The following is an 18,416-nucleotide window of genomic DNA, read 5'->3' as shown; positions in this document are numbered from 1 at the left end:
CCAGCCCCCAGCCCTCTGCGAGGCCTGCCCCGCCATTCGTGTGAGGCCGTGGCGAAGTTAAAATAGATTTTGGGCCCCTGCCACCTCTTTCTGTTTCTCTGGTGAGCTTGTTTCTCGGACAACAATGCAGAGTTTGAAGCCCATCCAGGAACAAGCTTCCATCGGCCCCCTACAAATTCCGGTAATCGGTCACTATTTATAATTATATAAATAAGAGAAAAACATGCTCATGCCACCCTCCCCAAAGAGCCCCCATCTCCATTTTTAGGCGGCCGGCCCTCCCACTCGCCCCTGGAGCTGCGTGGCTCTGCAGTCTGGGAGGCGGGTCCAGCCACCAGTTAGGATGGAGATGTGGGGACGGTGGCCTCAGTGGAGCCCAGGAGGGGCGGGGGCGCTTCACTGGGGGCTGAGGGATCCGCGGAGCTTAGTCACCCAGAAAATGATTAAACAAGTGGGCATCAGGCGGAAATTTGAGTGCAAGTTCCATGGACTTGTCTCTCGAGGTATTGTGGGGAGGACAGCAATGGAGAGCGGGAGAGTCAGGCTGGCTACGAAATCCTGGGTCTTGACCCCTGAGAAAGGGAGCTGCCATTTGTGGGGGGCATGCTCTGTGGCAGCCTTTTCACCCTTGCTGAATCCTCTCTAGCAAGACGGGGCTGGGGAACATCAAGGCTCAGAGGGCAAAGCAAGCAGCCCCTGGGGTACACAACCAGGAATGGCAGAGCCCCTGCAGGGGAGCCGATGCGGACTTGAGACTCTGCTCTAGGGTTCACCTAAAAGATCGGGGTGCCTCGGGCAAGAAAAGGATTGTTTGAAAGATAACCAGAAGGACAGCTTTAATTCAGGAGGCAGATTGGGGGTGATTCTTCCCTGATTCCATTCTCGAGACCAACATAAGGAGCCTTAGTGAGCTTAAGAGAAAAACTGCCCATGTCCCGAGTCCAGACAGAGATGGGGGCATGAGGCACCTGCTGGGTTTCCATCCCTGGGCAGCTTTTATGGGCACATCACTAATCCTTACTTGTTTGAGGCCCTTTAGGCATGGTCTTCCCTAAGTCAGAGGCTAATTCCTTAGAATCAGGAGCCTTCTTACAATCAGAAGATTAAGGAAAGAGTCTTGTTCTCCCAGAACGTTGCTGAGCCTGGGGAGTACCCCAAAGTGATTAGAGGGATAGGGAATCGAGACAGAGGTATTATAGGAACTGCCATTTATCCAACTTCCTGTCTGTCCTCTGATTCTGGTTTACCACGCGTTCTGTGACTATCTCGGTGTTCTCATCAGTAGAATGGGCGTGTGTTGGGTGCCTCTCCTCCCGACTCCCACAGCCGCCAGTGTCTTATGAATGTGCCGTGATGGTCTGTTTATTTCTCTTTCCTTCCTGACTGGGATCCTCCGGGGTCAGGGACTGGTTCCTTTCCTGTAGTACTTAAATTCCTGGCACTCAATAGTGAGCGAATGGGGGCATCTGGCTGGCTCAGTCAGAAGAGCGTGTGACTCTCGATCTCAGGGTCATGGGTTCAAGTCCCACGTTGGGCGTGGAGATCACTAAATAAATAAGCTTAAAAAAACAGCGAATGAGCATTTGAATAATAACCGTCTCCCGTGTAATGGTATGCCGCTGGCTTACAAGATGGAACGGTCAGACATTTCCGGAACTTTGCAAGCCCCTTGTCAAATTACTGGTAGCTTGAAATTGACATGGTAGGGATACTTACAGCCCAGAAATAGGCAAATGCTACAGAGTAAGCCTTCCCTCCGGCTTTACCTACACAAGGCTAGAGAGTACTTACTCTATCAGGCACTGTTTTAAGCACTTGACGAATATCCACATTTAATCTTCACAGCTAAACTGAGGAAGACACCCGTATTATTGCTGTTTTACCGATGGGGAAACTGAGGCCCAGGGAGATGACGTCACCTGCCCACATACAGTTTGGGAGTCTTTCCTCAATGGAATGCAGGATTGCTGCAGGAAGACCATTCTCGAAGTCTCTGGGTGCCGATGCCCTTTGCGGACTCCGGGGTACCAGCCGTTCTAATCTCGGCCACTGGTTTTAATCAGTTCCCCTGGGAGAGGAGAGGCCGTTGCCTGGGGACTGAAGTGTTTTCCAGCCCTTAGAAGGTCACGCTGTGTGATGGGAACCTAAAGATCCCCATATGGGGTGCCCCTCTTACAGGACTCCAGACAGCAGATGCAATCAGCCCAGCCAGACCCCACGCAAAGCTCCAGACCTCCTTCCTGCTCTGACGCCGCCGACAGAGCCATTGCTAGGATTGAATTAAAGCCGTGACATCCTGGAACAGGCAGCAGCAGGCTGTGTGAGCACAGTCCCTGCTGCGTATGTGCATCACGGCCAGAGCAGGGGGTCAAGAATCCAGGGCCCCCCACATCTCATGGATACAGCTGTCCACCCGGTATATACTTTTGGCCTGTCCGTTTGGGTCTGTGATTGGGGGGAGGTCACGGACTCCCAGAAGCTCTGTTTAAGGGATAACAGAGTCTTTTCATGGACCGTTCTGGCTTGAACATTTCAGATCTTTCTGGGCCCAAGTCAGCCCTTGTTTGACCCCTCTGCCTTGTTACCTCCTGTGTGTCTGTCTGACTCCATTCCTCCAGGAGTTCCTTAGGAGCTGAAGTGTGGCTCCTGATTATTCCTGGTTGTGGCCCTAAGACCCAGCCAGGTGCCTGAACACAGCAGAGCCTCAATAAATGGGCAACGAATGAGTGAATCAACAAACCCACGGACTGTGCCTCGGCCTCCCCACCTTCCTACTGCCACATGGAGCTCCTGATTCCTACTCCAAGACTTGCCATCAGGAACCAATTCCCCTTGGTCATCACACCCTAGCCTTCCCCTCTTCCCCCTCCCTGCTCGCTGGTGAAGGTGGCTGGTTCAGCAGCAGACCCTGGAGGATGGAGGGAGGCCTTCAGAGGCCCCTCAGAGGAGGTGATATTTACACTGAGATCTGCAGAGGAGACCCCAGCCATAGGAATAGAGAGGGGAAGGGAGTTCCAGGCCAAGGGGGCAGGTGCCAGGACTCCTCTAGGAGCCGACAGTGGTCAGTGGGGTCTGAGATGAAGGTGCCAGTTTAGACAGGTCACAGAGTGAAGACAGGCTCCCTTCACCCCACACACTTGGGTCCTCTTTGTGATCACTGAAGGGCAGAGCACAGCCATGTGCCCCCGCCATCCCCCACTGCCCCAGAGCAGGGTCCCATGGCTTTCCTCCCCACCCACCTACACTGTCTGTAACTTCGGGAGCAGCTAGGCCAAGGGGGAGACGGTCCCGGCCTGAAAATGCTATTTTCAGTCTCTTCGGCAGCAAGCCCTATCATTTAATCCTTGGATAGTTTAATATAATAAAATTCCAGGGAATGGTATTTTACATCAGAATAAAATTGTGTTCAGCAGTCGTGGGTCATTTGCATGGGGTCAGAAACCCTTTCCAGACCCTGAGGCCAGTTTGGGTGTCTCAAGTCCTTCTGCCTTGAAATGCAAGCCCTGGGTTGAGTTAACTCAGACCAGCTGATGCCCCACAGCCCCCACTTCCCAAGCTTGGCCACCTCAGCCCACCCAGAGGTGCTTCTGCAATGCCGATTCCAGGTGCTTCTCCAGCTCTTTCAATGCCAACAGTGTGTCATGGGCAGCTGAACTTTCCCCCAGGCAGGGGGCTCATTCTGCAGCTCTGGCTGGGTTCAGCCCCCCCCCCCCGCCCCCCTGGGCGGTTCTGCAGGCTGTAGGTAGGGGTAATTGGTTCTCAGCATCCCCTCCCCAGTGCTCTGTGAAACTGATGTAGGTGGGCCCACCCAGGTCTTTGTGAGCACCAAAGGACTCATGCCGGCCATCACACCCCAGCTCGGTCACAGAGCCTGGCACCCAGGACATAACACTGACTACTGTCCAAACATGGATGGCAGCACCATGAGGCACCGCGGAGAGCAAGGGTCTGGCCTTGAGAACCAGAAAATGTTGACTTTGAATTTCTGCCCTGGCTGTGTGACCTTTCTGAGAATCAGTTCCTTGCTTGTAAAATGGACAGGATTCCACAGCAACCGCTTTGTGCCCTGTCCCATGGCAGGCCCTTCTGATCGACGGACGTCTCGTTACTATTATCATCCCCATTTTAAGGAGAAGGAATCATGGTCAAACAGGTGGCAGGACGGGCTGGGGTCATCCGGCCTGACCACGGAATTCAATTCCTCAAGCCAACTTAAGGCCAAACTTCTCCCAGGAGGCTAGGGGAACCACCAGCATTACATTCTCTGAGCAACTTGAAATGCAGCCTCCAGGGCCCTGCCTGAGCCAGAATGGGGGTGGGGGGCGGGGCCAGGAAGCTGCCTGCGCCTCCAGTTTGAAAACTCCCCCACCCCAAGCTCCTGGGCTGTGCCGGCAGGACCGGCCGCTGGGGCACGTGGTGTGTCCCCTCCGTCAGGGTGCTGGGGAGGGGCCGAGGGGCTTTCCTGGAATGAGCCAAGCGAAGCACCTCGTGCGCGTTTAAGGTGGATTACTGTTATTATATTACCTTTATTGCTGTTCAGCAGAGAGCTCATTAATGCTGGCTGTATTTCTTCACTGTCCCAGGTGAGTTTCCATTCTGAGATCGGGGAGGACGTGTGATGGAACCGGGGTGTGGGTGAGTATGGAACCTCCCCGGGGTCCGATCCCGCCCACCTACACCCCAACTGTGTTCGCACCCTCCTCTTTCCAAAGCCGGCAGGGGTGCGGAGGTGGGGAGGCGCTACAAGCACGGCCGCTACACGGGGAACGGGGGACCCTTGGCGGTGGGCATGTAGGTCGCGCCCTCCCTTCCACCCCTCCCCGCCGTCTCTGGCCCGGGGCGGGTGCTCCCCCATCCCCGCAGTGAACGAAGCCGGCGCGCGCTAGGACCGCGGCGCGCCGCCCTCCGCCGCTATAAGAGGCCGCGCTCGCGCCCCACGCGGAACCCGCGGCTCAGACCCGTCCCCGGCGTCCCGACCCGCGGTGGACCCGAGGCCCGACCGGCCGCTGCGCAGCCGACGCCAGCCCGGGGCCTGCGAGTCTCGCGCGCCCCGGGGCCCCCGCCGCGGGCACCATGGGCGCTGCCCACTCCGCCTCCGAGGAGGTGCGGGAGCTCGTGGGCAAGACCGGCTGTGAGTATCCCGCGGGGACACGGGCGGGAACCGACGGCCGGCTGGCTCGGGGCTCCCAGCCCACGGCCGCTCGCCCGGCTCCGCGCCGCCGCGCTGTGTGACCTTGGGCCAGTAGCTGACCCTCTCCGCGCCTCAGTTTCCCCCTCCTACAAATGGGTCCCCGCCGGCCACTTTGCAGGCTGCGGCGAGGAGCTCCGCGGCGATGCTGAGTAAGTGCCGCGGCCGCTCAGCCTCGGCGCCCGCGGAGTTGGCAGGGAACCCCCGGGCCTGGGGACTGCGGACCCGGGAGGGAGCAGGGCCGGGCTCCCCCAGGGCAGGGCAGGGCAGGCGTCCCGGGCTCGGAGGGCGAGAGCCCGTGCCGCGCAGCTGGTGTGCGCGCTCCGAACCTGGAAGTCGTTCGGGTTCTCGAAGCGCAGGGGCCGGAAAGTTTTGAAGTCGGCGGGACCTGGGCAGCAGCCGGGCTCCGGCGTTCCCTGGCCGGTGACCTCGGGAGGGAGAGCCCGACCCCCTGCGCCTCTCTTCGTCCTCCCGTCTGTGAAGTGGGTGCAGGCGGGTCCACCTGCCCGGATAGCGGGCAGCGCCCGCGGAGCACTTGGCCGGAGCCCGGAGACCTTCCTCGAGCTCGTCCGCACTCCTGGGACCTGCATCCGGCCCGAGGCTGGGAGCAGGGAGAGGCCGCGCCGCGGGGCCGACCTGACCGCAGGGAAGTGACGGTGGAAGCGTTTGTCCTCTCCAGTCCGGTCGGGCTGGGAACTTGACCCTGGGCTCCGACCTCGGGGTGCCGGGCTCTGCCACCGGCTGTGAAGGGGCGTGTGGACCCTAGACCGAGGGAGGCCAGGTGAGTGGGCAAACTGGACAGGCGGACGTGAATCCTGCCAACGCCACCTCCTGGCTGTGTGACCTTGGGCTAGTCACTTCATCTTTGGGTTTTCTTCTCTCTAGGATGGAAGTTCTGCTAGTACCTGCTAGATGCTCAGGAGATAGGAGCTGCGGATAGTATTTCAAGGAAGGGGCTGGCTGGCTCCGGGCACCTGCTTTGAGTTTAGGGCAGCCAATCAGGTCCATAATACCACCTGCGGGCGGGTGGGGATTGACCCAGCCACTTGTGCCAAGGCTAAAAGGTGACCCCTGCAGAACTGGGTGAAAATTACAGAAAGCACCTCTACATGGTGGGTGGGTGGGTGTGTGTGTGTGTGTGTGCACACACACACACTCATACATCACATACACATGTTATGTTTTCCCATGTACAATCCCAGAACCGTCTGTGACTGGAGAGGAAAAAAACTGTAGTGTATACAACTTGGAACGCTTTAAAAAAAAATGATAAGAGCATGTATTTGTAATTGGTTTGTTTGCACCAAGGATCTTAGAAGCTTCCGCAGGAAAGTAAGAAGGGTGCATACTTGCAGATTGGGTGGAGGGGACAGAGAGGGAGTGAGCTTTTTGCTGTAAATTTTTTTATGGTTTCATTTTGAACCGTGTGTGAATATAAAAGTTTTAAGTTCAGGGGCACCTGGGTGGCTCAGTGGGTTAATCATCTGCCTTTGGCTCAGGTCATGGTCCCAGGGTCCTGGGAATGATCCCCACATCTGGCTCCCTGCTCGGTGGGGAGTCAGCTTCTCCCTCTCCCTGCTGCTCCCCCTGCCTCTTGTGAGTGCTCGCTCGCGCTCGCTCTCTCTCTCTCTCTTGCTTTCTCTTTCACATGCGAGCTCTCTCTCACTCACTCTTTCAAATAAAATCTTAAAAAAAAAAAAAAAAAGGAAGTCTTAAGTCCAGTTCAACCTTAAGGCTCACATGACAGAGGAGGTAGGATTCCCCTCTTTCTTTCCTGGGTTTCCCCTGGTTCTGTTAGTTGAGCTCTTACTACCTCGGATCTGCGCTGGTGGAAGTCCGGGATCTCTGCAGCTGGGTTTTCTGCCGGCAGGATTGGTACCCCCACATGCAGGTAGTTGGGGGGACTTCCATCTGGTGGTGAGTTTGACAGGTGATGGGACCACAGAGCATGCTGGGACTCATGTCTGTTTCCTGGGTCCGGTCTCCCCGGGGGGAAGACAGATGCTTAGTGTTCCCCCTGTAGCCTTCCTACAAGTGGCTGAGGAGGCTTCCCTTCTAGTTGCCCTGGACTCCAGTTTCATACCCCAAACGGGGAAGGGAGATGGGGCGGGGGCGCACCAGGGAAGGGGTTGTGGGATCAGACTAGAGGAGAGAATGAATACCTCCAGCTCCTTGAACTTTAGGGGGAAAGTTCCTCCTTGTCCTCTGAAAGGAGCTGGCGGAGTCTGGGCATTTGAACCCATTCAGCAAGTATTTATGGACCGAGGACTTGGGGATTTAGAGGTGACCCAGAGAAGCTGATGTTCCTGAGGGGAGATGCAGAGTGGTGTGAGAGTCTGGGGAAGGACAGGGAAACATTTCTTTCTTTTTCTTTTTTTTTAAAGATTTTATTTATTTATTTGAGAGAGAATGAGTGAGAGAGAGCATGAGAGAGGAGAAGGTCAGAGAGAGAAGCAGACCCCCTCCAAGGAGCTGGGAGCCCGATGCGGGACGCAATCCTGGAAGTCCGGGATCATGACCTGAGCCAAAGGCAGTCGCTCAACCACTGAGCCACCCAGGCGCCCAGGGAAAGAAACATTTCTTTAGGGAGGACCAGGCCCTGTGGTGGGAAGATTTTCAGGACAATAAATGAGAATTGTATGAGATGCTGCTGCTGCCGTAGTCCAAGGCTTAGCTGGTGGGGGGAGCCTGACTTAAAGGATCTTGCTGGGTGCATGGCTTGGCGCACATGTTTAGTGGTATTGGCCGTGCTGTTAAACCCATTTGTACGTCTGCATCACTGTGAACCACAGCCAAGAGTTAAAGCTTGGTCCCACTTCTTCCCAGCTGCATGACCTTAAACAAGTCCTTGTCCTTCTGAAAGCCAGGGTCCCCCTCTGGATCCTGGGGTGGTTATATGGCTTCAGTAAGGCGACGTATGTATGTATGTGAAGTACTCGTCTTGGCCTGGAAAGTCCGCTCCCAGAACCCTGCTCCTGCAAGAATCCCTGGGAAACATTCCGCATAAGACCCAGGCAGCCAAGGAACAGGCTGTGCCTGCAAGGTTGCGGGGCTCCCCCTGCCTCCTCGAGGAACCCAGATGGTCCCCACTTTGAAGAGTCCGCTTGGTGCCTCCCTGAGGACTCCTTCTGGAGCCGATGAGCAGGACGAGCATAGGACGGGGACGCTGTGCGTCATTCCTTGGGCACCAGGCTCTGTGCTGAGTGCTTGGGACGCACTCAGTGGAATCTTCATAATAACCCTCCGTGGAAGGTGGCAATGTGGCCATTTTACAGAGAAGGAAACTGAGGCCCGGAGAGGCAAAGCAACTTGCTTGCAGCTGCACAGGTCATTGAGAGGGGGAGTAGGGGATCTGAGGATCCCCAAGCCCATTTCCTGCCAACACTGTGCTTTCGCTGTGCTGAGTTGCCTCCGATTTCTAGGAAGGGAGGAGGGCAGGGAACAGCCTGCACATCAGTTTTTCTCACTTCGGGCCCTTTGTGCAAGCCATTCCCTCTGCCTGGAGAACTCTTTTTTTTTTTTTTTTTTTTTTAAAGATTTTCTTTATTTACTTGACAGAGAGATCACAAGTAGGCAGAGAGGCAGGCAGAGAGAGGAGGAAGCAGGTTCCCTGCTGAGCAGAGAGCCCGATGTGGGACTCGATCCCAGGACCCTGAGATCATGACCTGAGCCGAAGGCAGAGGCTTAACCCACTGAGCCACCCAGGTGCCCCTGCCTGGAGAACTCTTCACTTGACTGTGCATAATCTGGGGTTTACGTAAGGGGGCCCTTGTGCAACCACCAGTCAGGTTCAGATTGCAAACGTGTTCTCTTAACCCTGTCTCTTGACGAAGTCCGTTCTCTTCCTCATTTGGGGCTCCGCTCAGCCGTTGCTCCCTTCCAGAAGCCACCCTTGCCTGCTCTCCATCCAGCCTTTGAGGGTTTACGCATCCCGGAGACTCGCGCAGCCCCTGCGTGGTTACAGCGCACGGCGCACCGCGGTAGAGCTGTTAGCTCTGTCACCTGCCACCTCCTCAGAACTTGGAGCTTCCAAGAGAGCAGGGAGAAGGTGGCTGGTTCACCTTGGTATGCAGGTGTGGTACTCACAACACAGGGGTTTGGGCCGATGAGGTGGGGACCCCAGGGTCTTTAGAACCCAGAGTATTGGCTAGGTGCGTGGGTCCAGGAGGAACACCTCGTGCCACCCCAGCAGCCGGCCGTGGCCGTGGCCGCACCAGCCCTCCTGGCACCATACTGTGGGCCTCAGCGCTGAGCCAGCCCCACCAAAAATAGGCCTGAGCACAAGGCAGCCCACGCAGGGCATCCACAGAGCTGCACACCCACCTCCCCTTGCCTGGGAGAGTCTCACTGATTGATTTAAAACCTAAAAGTCTTCCCAGACATCTTTGCTGAGCCAAGAAAGCGGCCTACCTGGAACATTAAAATGCGCGTTAAACACGGGCGCTGGCCTTTCTGATGCTCCTCCCGCAGCAGGAAGGCAGTGGAGCCGGCTTGTGTCCCTAGGTGTGAAGTGGCCCCCGGCAGGAAGACCGGCCCCTTGTAGGGGGGGATCGCTCACCGAAGCTTGGTCCCCTTCACCACCTTGAGCTGGCCTGGCGGTGGCCGTTTCCTGCCCACCCCCCACCCCGACCCGTGCCTGCTCCTGGGGCTGGAAAGGAAATAATAAGTGGAGGATTCTGGGAAAGGTGGAGGGTCTATTTTTTCCTCTAGGCTCCAGAACAGCCCCACAGGCATATCTATGTAGATGCCAAGAAGCTGCCAGAAGGAAGAAGGAAAAACAATGTCCCAGATCTGGAGTTGAGACCTCTTCACGTTGACAGCGAGTGTGTTTACCAGGCGCCTGTCATCTGCCAAACCAGGAGCTGAGCCAGGCAGCTTACCCGCAGCTGCTGAAGCAGCGCCCCCAGGAGCACCGTGGCTTCCCGTTTTCCCGAGGACGGCGCGGATGCTGCGGAGAGCAGGCCGCGAGCCTGAGGCCACAGGCTCTGGAGAAGTTGAGCTGGGACTCAGTTTCTGGTGTGATCCCCAGACCCCCTCACTGGGGAGGGGACCAGAGGCCTGGGTGGCCCGTGCCGGCTGGAGGGGGTGGCACCCCATTTTCCACTGGGCTGCTGCTGCTGGTTACTCCTTGGTGGTTGCAGAGATCTCAAGGGGCCCCAGACCACAGCCTCCGCCTGTTCGCCATGTGCCATGTTCCCTCTGGATGCACGGGGGGCCAGACACCTTCCCTGCCCTCCAGGAGCTCCAGGGGTGTGGGCACCCTGGCCCGTACTACTGAGCTCCTCCTGTCCCCCACTGAGGCACGTTAAGCCAAATGGCCAGTACAGACCCTCCTGGCTCCCTTCCTGTTTCCCGTGGGTGCACTATGGCTGTTATCAGCTGGCAATCTCTAGGCCCCAGGAAACAGGGTGCACGAGTGTGTCTGTGTGGCTCTGGGGCTGGGGGTGAGGTGGGAGCAGATCCCCAGGGCCCATCTGGTTCTCAAAACCGATGAGGATGGATTTCATTGCATGCAAATCATACCTTAATAAGAGAGTAATTAAAAACAATTTCTTTAGCAAAAACGAAAAACTGTTTCCCAGGCAGGGAGGAATAAGGGTGTCTGTGAGGTCTGGGGAGGGTCGGTCCTCCCCGAGGCTGAGATCTCTGTGCAGGCTGGGCAGAAACGGTCCAGTGGTGTGGGCACAGTGTTCAAGATCAGAGGAGGGAGGCCCGGTGGCCCCAGCCTCCCCTGGGTGCTCACAGTATGGAAACTTGCAGGCGGATTGGGAGAGCTTCTGTTTTTTAAATTTATGTTATTTTATTTTAAGACTTTAATAATTAATTTGACAGAGAACACAAACAGGGGGAGCAGGAGAGGGAGAGGCAGGCTCCCCTCTGAGCAGGGAGCCCGATGCTGGGCTTGATTCCAGGACCCCGAATTCATGACCTGAGCTGAAGGCAGACGCTCAATGGATGGAGCCACCCTGACGTCCCTTTTGGGAAGCTTTTAAAAGGGCCAGGGGGGCAAGTGAACTTCATTGCTGGACACCCAAAAGCACCCTGCTCTGGCCCATGCTGATATTTTGCACTCTGGCTGGGCTGGCTCTTCTCACCATTATAGCATATTGTTCCCAGTTTAAAGATGAGGAAACTGAGGCCCAGACCTTTGAAGGGACTGCTCCCAGTCACTTGGATGCAGAGTGCGGAACCCAAATTCAACACTGTCTTTCCCAGGTGACCCAGACCCCATACGATATAGACTGAGACAAAGGTTCTGTATATCTGGGAGGGGCAACACTGTTACCCCGTGACCTCATTAATAAGGTCCCACACACTTGTTTCCTAGGTTGGAAGGGGGAGAATTAGACCTCGAGGCAGATAGGCTTGGTATCAGGTTATGGAAAGTTCTAGAATTGTGAGCTGTCCCCAGGAAGGCAGGCTCAGGGGGGTGGGCAGTGTGAGGGGAGTTAGGGGCTCTGGGAGGAAGAGCGGGAATGTGTAGCCCCCTCTGTTTTCCTGAGGTCTTCCTGGGTGGCTCAGGTCTGTTTCAGAGGGAGAATTTGTGTTTTCTCTGCATGAAAGTAATTGGCAGTGCGCTCCAAGACTTCTAGCTGTGCGAATTAGTAGTAATCAGATCCCTTATGCGTCTCTTTCTCACCCCACCCCCAGCCCCATACTGGCAGGATATTTTTTGTGTGTGTGAGTTAATGGTCCCCGGAATGCAGCCCAGAATGTAATCAATGCTCAGACATGCCATACGGCCCAGTCGCACAGACAGAATACCTCGAGTGTTGATAAGATGCCTTTACTCTCGCAAAGCGCTTCAGTATTTGCTGTCTCAAAGCCAAGGGAATAAGGCGTTTCTGGCTCATGGCTTTGGGGAGATAAGGCAGGGCCCCCTTGCGCCCGTGCTGGTGACACCAGGCAAGGTGATTGGAGTTGCGAGGGGGAGAGGTGCCTGGGCCTGCGAGCCATCTCTTGTTCCAACTTTATTATTAATTCATAAAGCCAGAAGGTCAAGTGGGTGATTTCCGTTGGTGGCGGCAGCCACTGTAAGCATGAGGACAAAAAGGCCCTTTGTTGTCCCAGCGGTGTGACCTTTGTGGATGGACAGGCTGTCAGAAGTGGGTCTTCTGTGCCCTGGGAGGTGAGAAGGCTCCTTCAGGTCTCAGGGATCTGGTGCCTCTGGAGGGCGGGCAGGTGGCCAGCAGGAGACTTCACGATGGGCATGGCTGAGTCCTGGACCGTGATGGAGACAGAAGCTTGCTAGGGTGGATGGCTTTCCAGGTGCACGTCCTTTCTAACCTCAGTGCTCATGCTGGGATCCCAGTGGCCAACCCCAAGGGAGCACCCAGCACGCCTCACCCACCCGCTGTTCCCAGGGGCTCTCTTGTCCTTACCTGCATCCCCCAAGATGGCAGCCAGGGTCCCACATGGATATACACTGCCCCCCCCCCCCACCATGGCCTTTACCAGCAGACTGTAAAGGCTTGAACTGTGGACCACCTTTTAGTCTCTGGGCAACCACCTTGGCCTCCACACCTCTGTTTTCTCATCTGCTGATTGGGGATTGTCACCGCATTACTGTGAGGATTACGTGAGCATCTTAGTAAAGCTCTTGACATGTTGTAAGTGTTCAGTAGTTGTTGGCAAGTACTCATAGTTTTGATGAGGAACTGTACGGAAGCTGGCTGCCTTTCTCCTTCTTAAGGTCATTCTCTAACTTCATGAATTCCTTCCATGTTTTTAACATGGCCGCCATCTTGGACATGCCTGATGTCCAGTTTTATCTTTCCCTGTGCTGATGCTCAGGGACCTTAACATGCTTTAATTTTTGTCACTCTCCAGTATTTTGTCTACATTTTAAAAACCTATGCATTGGTTTTATTATTGTTTCATGCAGACCCTTTTAATTCTTGTAAAAGTTTTTCCTTATAGATTTCATTTTCTTACATGATACACCTTTCCACTGATTTTTCAGGGACTCTCTGCGAGTTGTCAGCTTTGTCTGAAAATGTCTAGCTTTTGCCAACATACACAGTTGATCATTGATCTGGGTATAAAATTCTGCGTATCTTCTCCCAGAACTTTGGTTTTGGTCTCTTGTTGCTGTTGAGAAAGTCAGCTCTTTTGTCTAATTGATGTTTTTTGGTAGAAGTCTGATTTTGTACCTCTTTTAGATTTCTGGGATTTTTTTTTTTTTTTTTTTAACTGCACTGTGTCTAGGTGTGGATTTGTTTTATTTATCCTCCCTGGGCATGGTTTATGGTGTTTCCTTCTAAAGAAGGCTTGTGTCTTATATTATGAATGTATTCCCCCCCCCCACTGCTTATCTTTATTTTCTTCTTCAGTAATTCCTATTAGAAATAGATGGGGTCATGGCATTCTGTCCTGAATGCCTGTTTACCTCTCTTTCATATTTTCTATTGTTTTATTGCTTTTTGCTGTCTTTGGAGTCATTTCCTTAGGTCCGTCTTTTTTTTTTTTCTCTCTTTTTAAGATTTTATTTATTTATTTGACAGAGAGAGAGACCGTGAGAGAGGGAATAGAAGCAGGAGGAGTGGGAGAGGGAGAAGCTGGCTCCTGGCAGAGGCTTGATCCCAGGACCCCAGGATCATGACCTGAGCCGAAGGCAGATGCTTAATGACTGAGTCACCCAGGTGCCCCTTAGGTCTGTCTTCCAATTCACGAATGCTCTCTTTAGCTGTTACAGTCTTGCTGCCCTTAAGTTTATAAATTTTGATGACTTATTTTGTTTCATTTTTATTATTTTTATTTTTTGAAGATCTTTAAAAAGATTTTATTTATTAGAGAACATGAGCAGGGGAGAGGGGTAGAGGGAAAGTCAGAAGCAGACTTCCTGCCGAGCAAGGAGCCTGATGCAGGGCTTGATCCTAGCACCCTGGGATCATGACCTGAGCCAAAGGCAGACACTTAACCAACTGAGCCACCCAGGTGCCACTTACTTTATTTTTTTAAAAGATTGATTTATTTTAGAGAACAAGCAAGTGAGCTGTGGGGAGGGATAGGAGAGAGAGTCTTAAGCTGACTCTGCGCTGAGTGTGGAGCCTGATGTGGGGCTCGATCTCATGACCCTGAGATCAAGACATGATCTGGAATGAAGAGTTGGACACTTAACCCATTGCACCACCCAGATGCCCCGGAGGGATTATGAAATACGTACAAAAAACATTTTGTATGTTCCAAATGGTTTTTAGAGTTGCTGCTTCTGTCATAGAGTAGTGTTCTTTCATTATTTGTAGTAATTTAACATTTATTGTATAGTTTCTTCCGTTTCACCCTCTTGGGGTACCATTCCTTTTTAAAATAAAAAAAAAAATTTAATATTTTATTTATTTATCTGACAGACATGGGTGAGAGGGAACACAAGCAGGGGGAATGGGAGAGGGAGAAGCAACCTTCCCACTGAGCAGAGAGCCTGATGTGGGGCTCGATCCCAGGACCCTGGGATCATGGCCCAAGCTAAAGGCAGACGCCCAAGGACTGACCCTCCCAGGTGCCCCTAAAATTAAAAAAATTTTTACATAAATTCTACCCCTAACATGGGGCTCAAATTCATGACCCCAAGATCAAGAGTCAGATGCTCTACTGACAGAGCCAGCCAGGCAGCCCCTAATTGTTCTATTTTTAAAAATTAAAGTATACTTGATGAATAATGTTAGTTTCAGATGTGCAACAGAGTGATTTGCCAACCCTGCTCTGTGCTCACCAGGATAAGTGTGGTCACCACTTGTCACCACCCAGTGTTATTACGGTATTACTGTCTCTGTCTTCCATGCTGTACCTTCCATCTCTGGGACTTGACTTTTTTTTTTGAAGGTTTTATTTATTTATGAGAGAGACTCTGAGAGCACAAGCAGCGGGAGGAACAGGGGGGAGCAGACTCGCCACTGAAGAGGGAACCCAATGCCAGACTCAGTCCCAGGACCCTGGGATCATGACCTGAGCCGAAGGCAGACACTTAGATGACGGAGCCTCCCAGGCGTCCCTGACTTCATTTATTCTAATAGCGTTGTGGTGGACTGTTTAGGGTTTTCTGTGTATAGTATCATGTCGTCTGCAAATAGTGGCAGCTTTACTTCTTCCTTACCAATTCGGAAGCCTTGCATTTCTTGTCTGATTACTGCAGCTAGGACTTCCAGAACTATGCTGAATAAAAGTGGTGAGAGAAGACGACCTTCTGTTTCTCCTGATGGTAGAGGAAGAGTTCTTGGTTTTCCACTGTTGAGTAGGATGTTAGCGGTGGGTTCTTCATATATAGACTATATCGTGATCGGGCATATTCCCTCTAAGCCCACTTTGTGGAGCATTTTAGTCATGAATGGGTATTGTATTTTGTCAGATGCTAATTCTGCATCTTTTGATAGGCTCATGTGCCCTTTATCTTTTCTCTTGTTAGTGTCCTGTATCCTTTGATTTGCAAATATGGAAATACTCCAGAACAAAGCCCACTAGATCATGGTGCTGTTAACATATTTAAAACAAAACAAAACAACAAAAACAAACAAAAAATGGGGCGCCTGGGTGGCTCAGTGGGTTAAAGCCTCTGTCATGTCATGTCGGCTCAGGTCATGATCCCAGGGTCCTGGGATTGAGCCCCGCATGGGGCTCTTGCTCAGCAGGGAGCCTGCTTCCTCCTCTCTCTCTGCCTGCTTCTCTGCCTACTTGTGATCTCTGTCTGTCAAATAAATAGATAAAATCTTTAAAAAAAATTTAAAACAAAAAGGGTTCCATTCCTTTTGTCAGTTGTGTCTGCTGGTCCTCCCTTCCGGTGGTTCATTTGCTTGTGTGGTTTGGTTTTCGATTCTGAGCTCATGTTTGATTGGGCTTTCTCCCCTGGTTTTCACACCCTCGTGGAACGGTCTTCAGCTCCATATCTATGCCGAGGCCAAACCAAGTGGGAGAGAGCTTACCTAAAGTACCTCTCCCATGAGAGTCCCTGGGTTCTAGAAGTACCTCACGCAGTGCTTTGCATTTATTGTGCTAAGTTCCCGAGAGCTGTCACTGGTCTAGAAACACTTTTTATAGTAGGTCCTCAATCTGGCTTTCCTGTACCACAGAAGTTTGGCATTTTCCCCTGGGCATGGCACAGATGTGGCATATTGATTCCTCATGGAGACTTACCCCTTTCTTCTGGGCCCAGCCACCTCCTTGGCAGGGTCCACTCCTCGCTGATTCTCTGAGGCAGTAGGCAATATTTTCTCTAGCCTATCTTACATGAGGGAGCAGTCTTCTATGCTTCAGCTTTTTATTTCTATTTATTCTTTAAGTAGACTCTGCACTCAACATGTAGCCCGATGTGGGGCTTGAACTCACAACCCTGAGATCAAGACCTGAGCTGAGATCAAGAGTCAGAGGCTCCACTGACGGAATCACCCCAGTACCCTTCTGTCTCAGCTCTGGATAGAAGTCTCACTTCTCCCTTACATGGAACCAAGACCACATCTGATGGCCCAGGGTCACCTCAGCAGCATCTGGCACTCTTGCCCTGCTGGGTGTGCATTCCTTCCTGGCTTCTGACCTTGATGGGTGCCCCTCCCTTGCAGGGTTGGTGGCCCAAGGGAGGTTTTTCTTCTTTTATCCAGGGTTTCAGGGGTCTGTAGGGCAATGGGGAGTCTGTGTTCATTCCACATAGCAGGAACTGGACTTCTTTACCTAGTAAGCCTTCCTACCTTAGTAAGCCTCTCTCTACTTGATGTGCCCCCAGTCTAAATCTGGAGCTGAAGATCATTCTGGAAGGATGTGAAAACAAGTTCCTTAGATGGTCCAAAAGATGCCCACTCTTCCCATCTCTACTGATTAACTGGCATCCCCTCGCCCCTTCCCCATCTTTAGTCTTTTTATTTTTTTATTTTTTTTAATTAAATTTTTTTTTAAGATTTTGTTTATTTATTTGACAGAGAGAGAGATCACAAGTAGATAGAGAGGCAGGGAGAGAGAGAGGGGAAAGCAGGCTCCCTGCTGAGCAGAGAGCCCGATGCAGGGCTTGATCCCAGGACTCTGAGATCATGACCTGAGCTGAAGGCAGAGGCTTTAACCCACTGAGCCACCCAGGCGCCCCTAGTCTTTTTATTAAAATGGAGACCTCTTTGTCTCTTTAGTGACATGAATGCTATGTGTTCATTGTCCCCCCGCCCCCATCCTCCCTTGGGGCGCATAGCCCAAGCGTGAGGCTGTGTGAAAACATTCTAGTGCTCCAGACCTGGGTTCAAACCCCAGCTCTGCCGCTCATCTCAGCCAATGACTTAATCTCTCCGAGGCTCGGGTTTGTCTGTGAAGGGGGTGTGATAACCACCCTCCAAGGCAGGCCCTGGGGTGAGAGCGAAATAAAATGATGTGTGCCAAGCATTCGGCTTAGTTCCCCCCTCCGAGGAAATGCTAGCACGTGGCCGTGAGTCCTGCTGCTATAAGGCAAATGGCAAAGAACAGAGCAGAGCTGTGGGAAGGTGAGCGTCGATGAGCACAGCACAGCCTGTGATTTCCAGAGTCCTGCCCACCCACTCTGACAGTGTTCCAAGTCATCTCATTGCTCATGAGAGGATCTTTGCTAAAGTCAAGCCACTTCATTCTGTCTCCGCTTCTGCTCCCGTCCTGGGAGTTGGAGGATTCCTTCTGGGTGGAAAAAACCTGCCGAGATCCTCCTGAAACCCTCAGTACCTGAGCTTAAAATGAAGACCCTCCCCATGCTGGCCGGGGTCCCGGGGCAGCTCCCCCCCAGATCCCGTGGCTCTCGTGCTCACGGACAGGTTAAAGTTTGCGTGTAAAGGGTTCGAAGGTGCTGGAGAGAAAGCAGCCGTTGACCTTCTTGTTGCTGCTTCTGCTTTGGGCACTAGAGTTGGGTTTGGTCATTTCCTTTCCAAGGCTGAGGGCACCCAAGTGCGTCTTTGGTTCTTTTAAAAATCCCGGCAGTGAGGCGTGCTCTGTGATGTGCACAGGCTGGGCACATGGCGAGGGTGAAGGAGGGAAGCTGGGCATCAGGCACTGGACGCATCTTCAGGATGACAGGCGGGTGTGTGGGGGCAGGTCCCTTCCAGGCTGTAGAGGCTGTCCCTCCTCTCTCCCTCCTCCTCCCTCCGGAGGCCCAGGATGAGTCACTGCTTCGCTGGAGCCCCAGGCAGCAGGCAAAGTGCCTCTTTCCTCCCAAGCCCAGCCAAGCTGGGAGCCAGCTGGGGTGCCCGGTAGGTACGACAGGGTCATTAGGGTCCTCATGATTGCTCTCGTGGCC

At 53.2% G+C, this 18,416-nt stretch overlaps 1 protein-coding gene across 1 annotated transcript in view; it reads left to right on the top strand.

Annotated features, from left to right (window-relative positions):
• The first annotated feature begins 4,725 nt into the window (after nt 1-4,725).
• LOC111156366 (tescalcin) overlaps nt 4,726-18,416 on the top strand; it is a 49,085-nt gene continuing 35,394 nt past the window's right edge. The window contains exon 1 of the mRNA XM_022517179.1: nt 4,726-5,131. Within this exon, the coding sequence (XP_022372887.1) occupies nt 5,074-5,131 (58 nt within the window). The 5' untranslated portion in view covers nt 4,726-5,073. The remainder of the gene's footprint in view (nt 5,132-18,416) is intronic.

The sequence above is a fragment of the Enhydra lutris genome, unplaced genomic scaffold, assembly GCF_002288905.1.
Source record: "Enhydra lutris kenyoni isolate GAN:26980312 unplaced genomic scaffold, ASM228890v2 scaffoldscaffold46, whole genome shotgun sequence".
NCBI classification, from domain to species: domain Eukaryota; kingdom Metazoa; phylum Chordata; class Mammalia; order Carnivora; family Mustelidae; genus Enhydra; species Enhydra lutris.
Note: the sequence above shows the minus strand (reverse complement) of the source record. Positions and strands in the feature narration are given on the sequence as shown.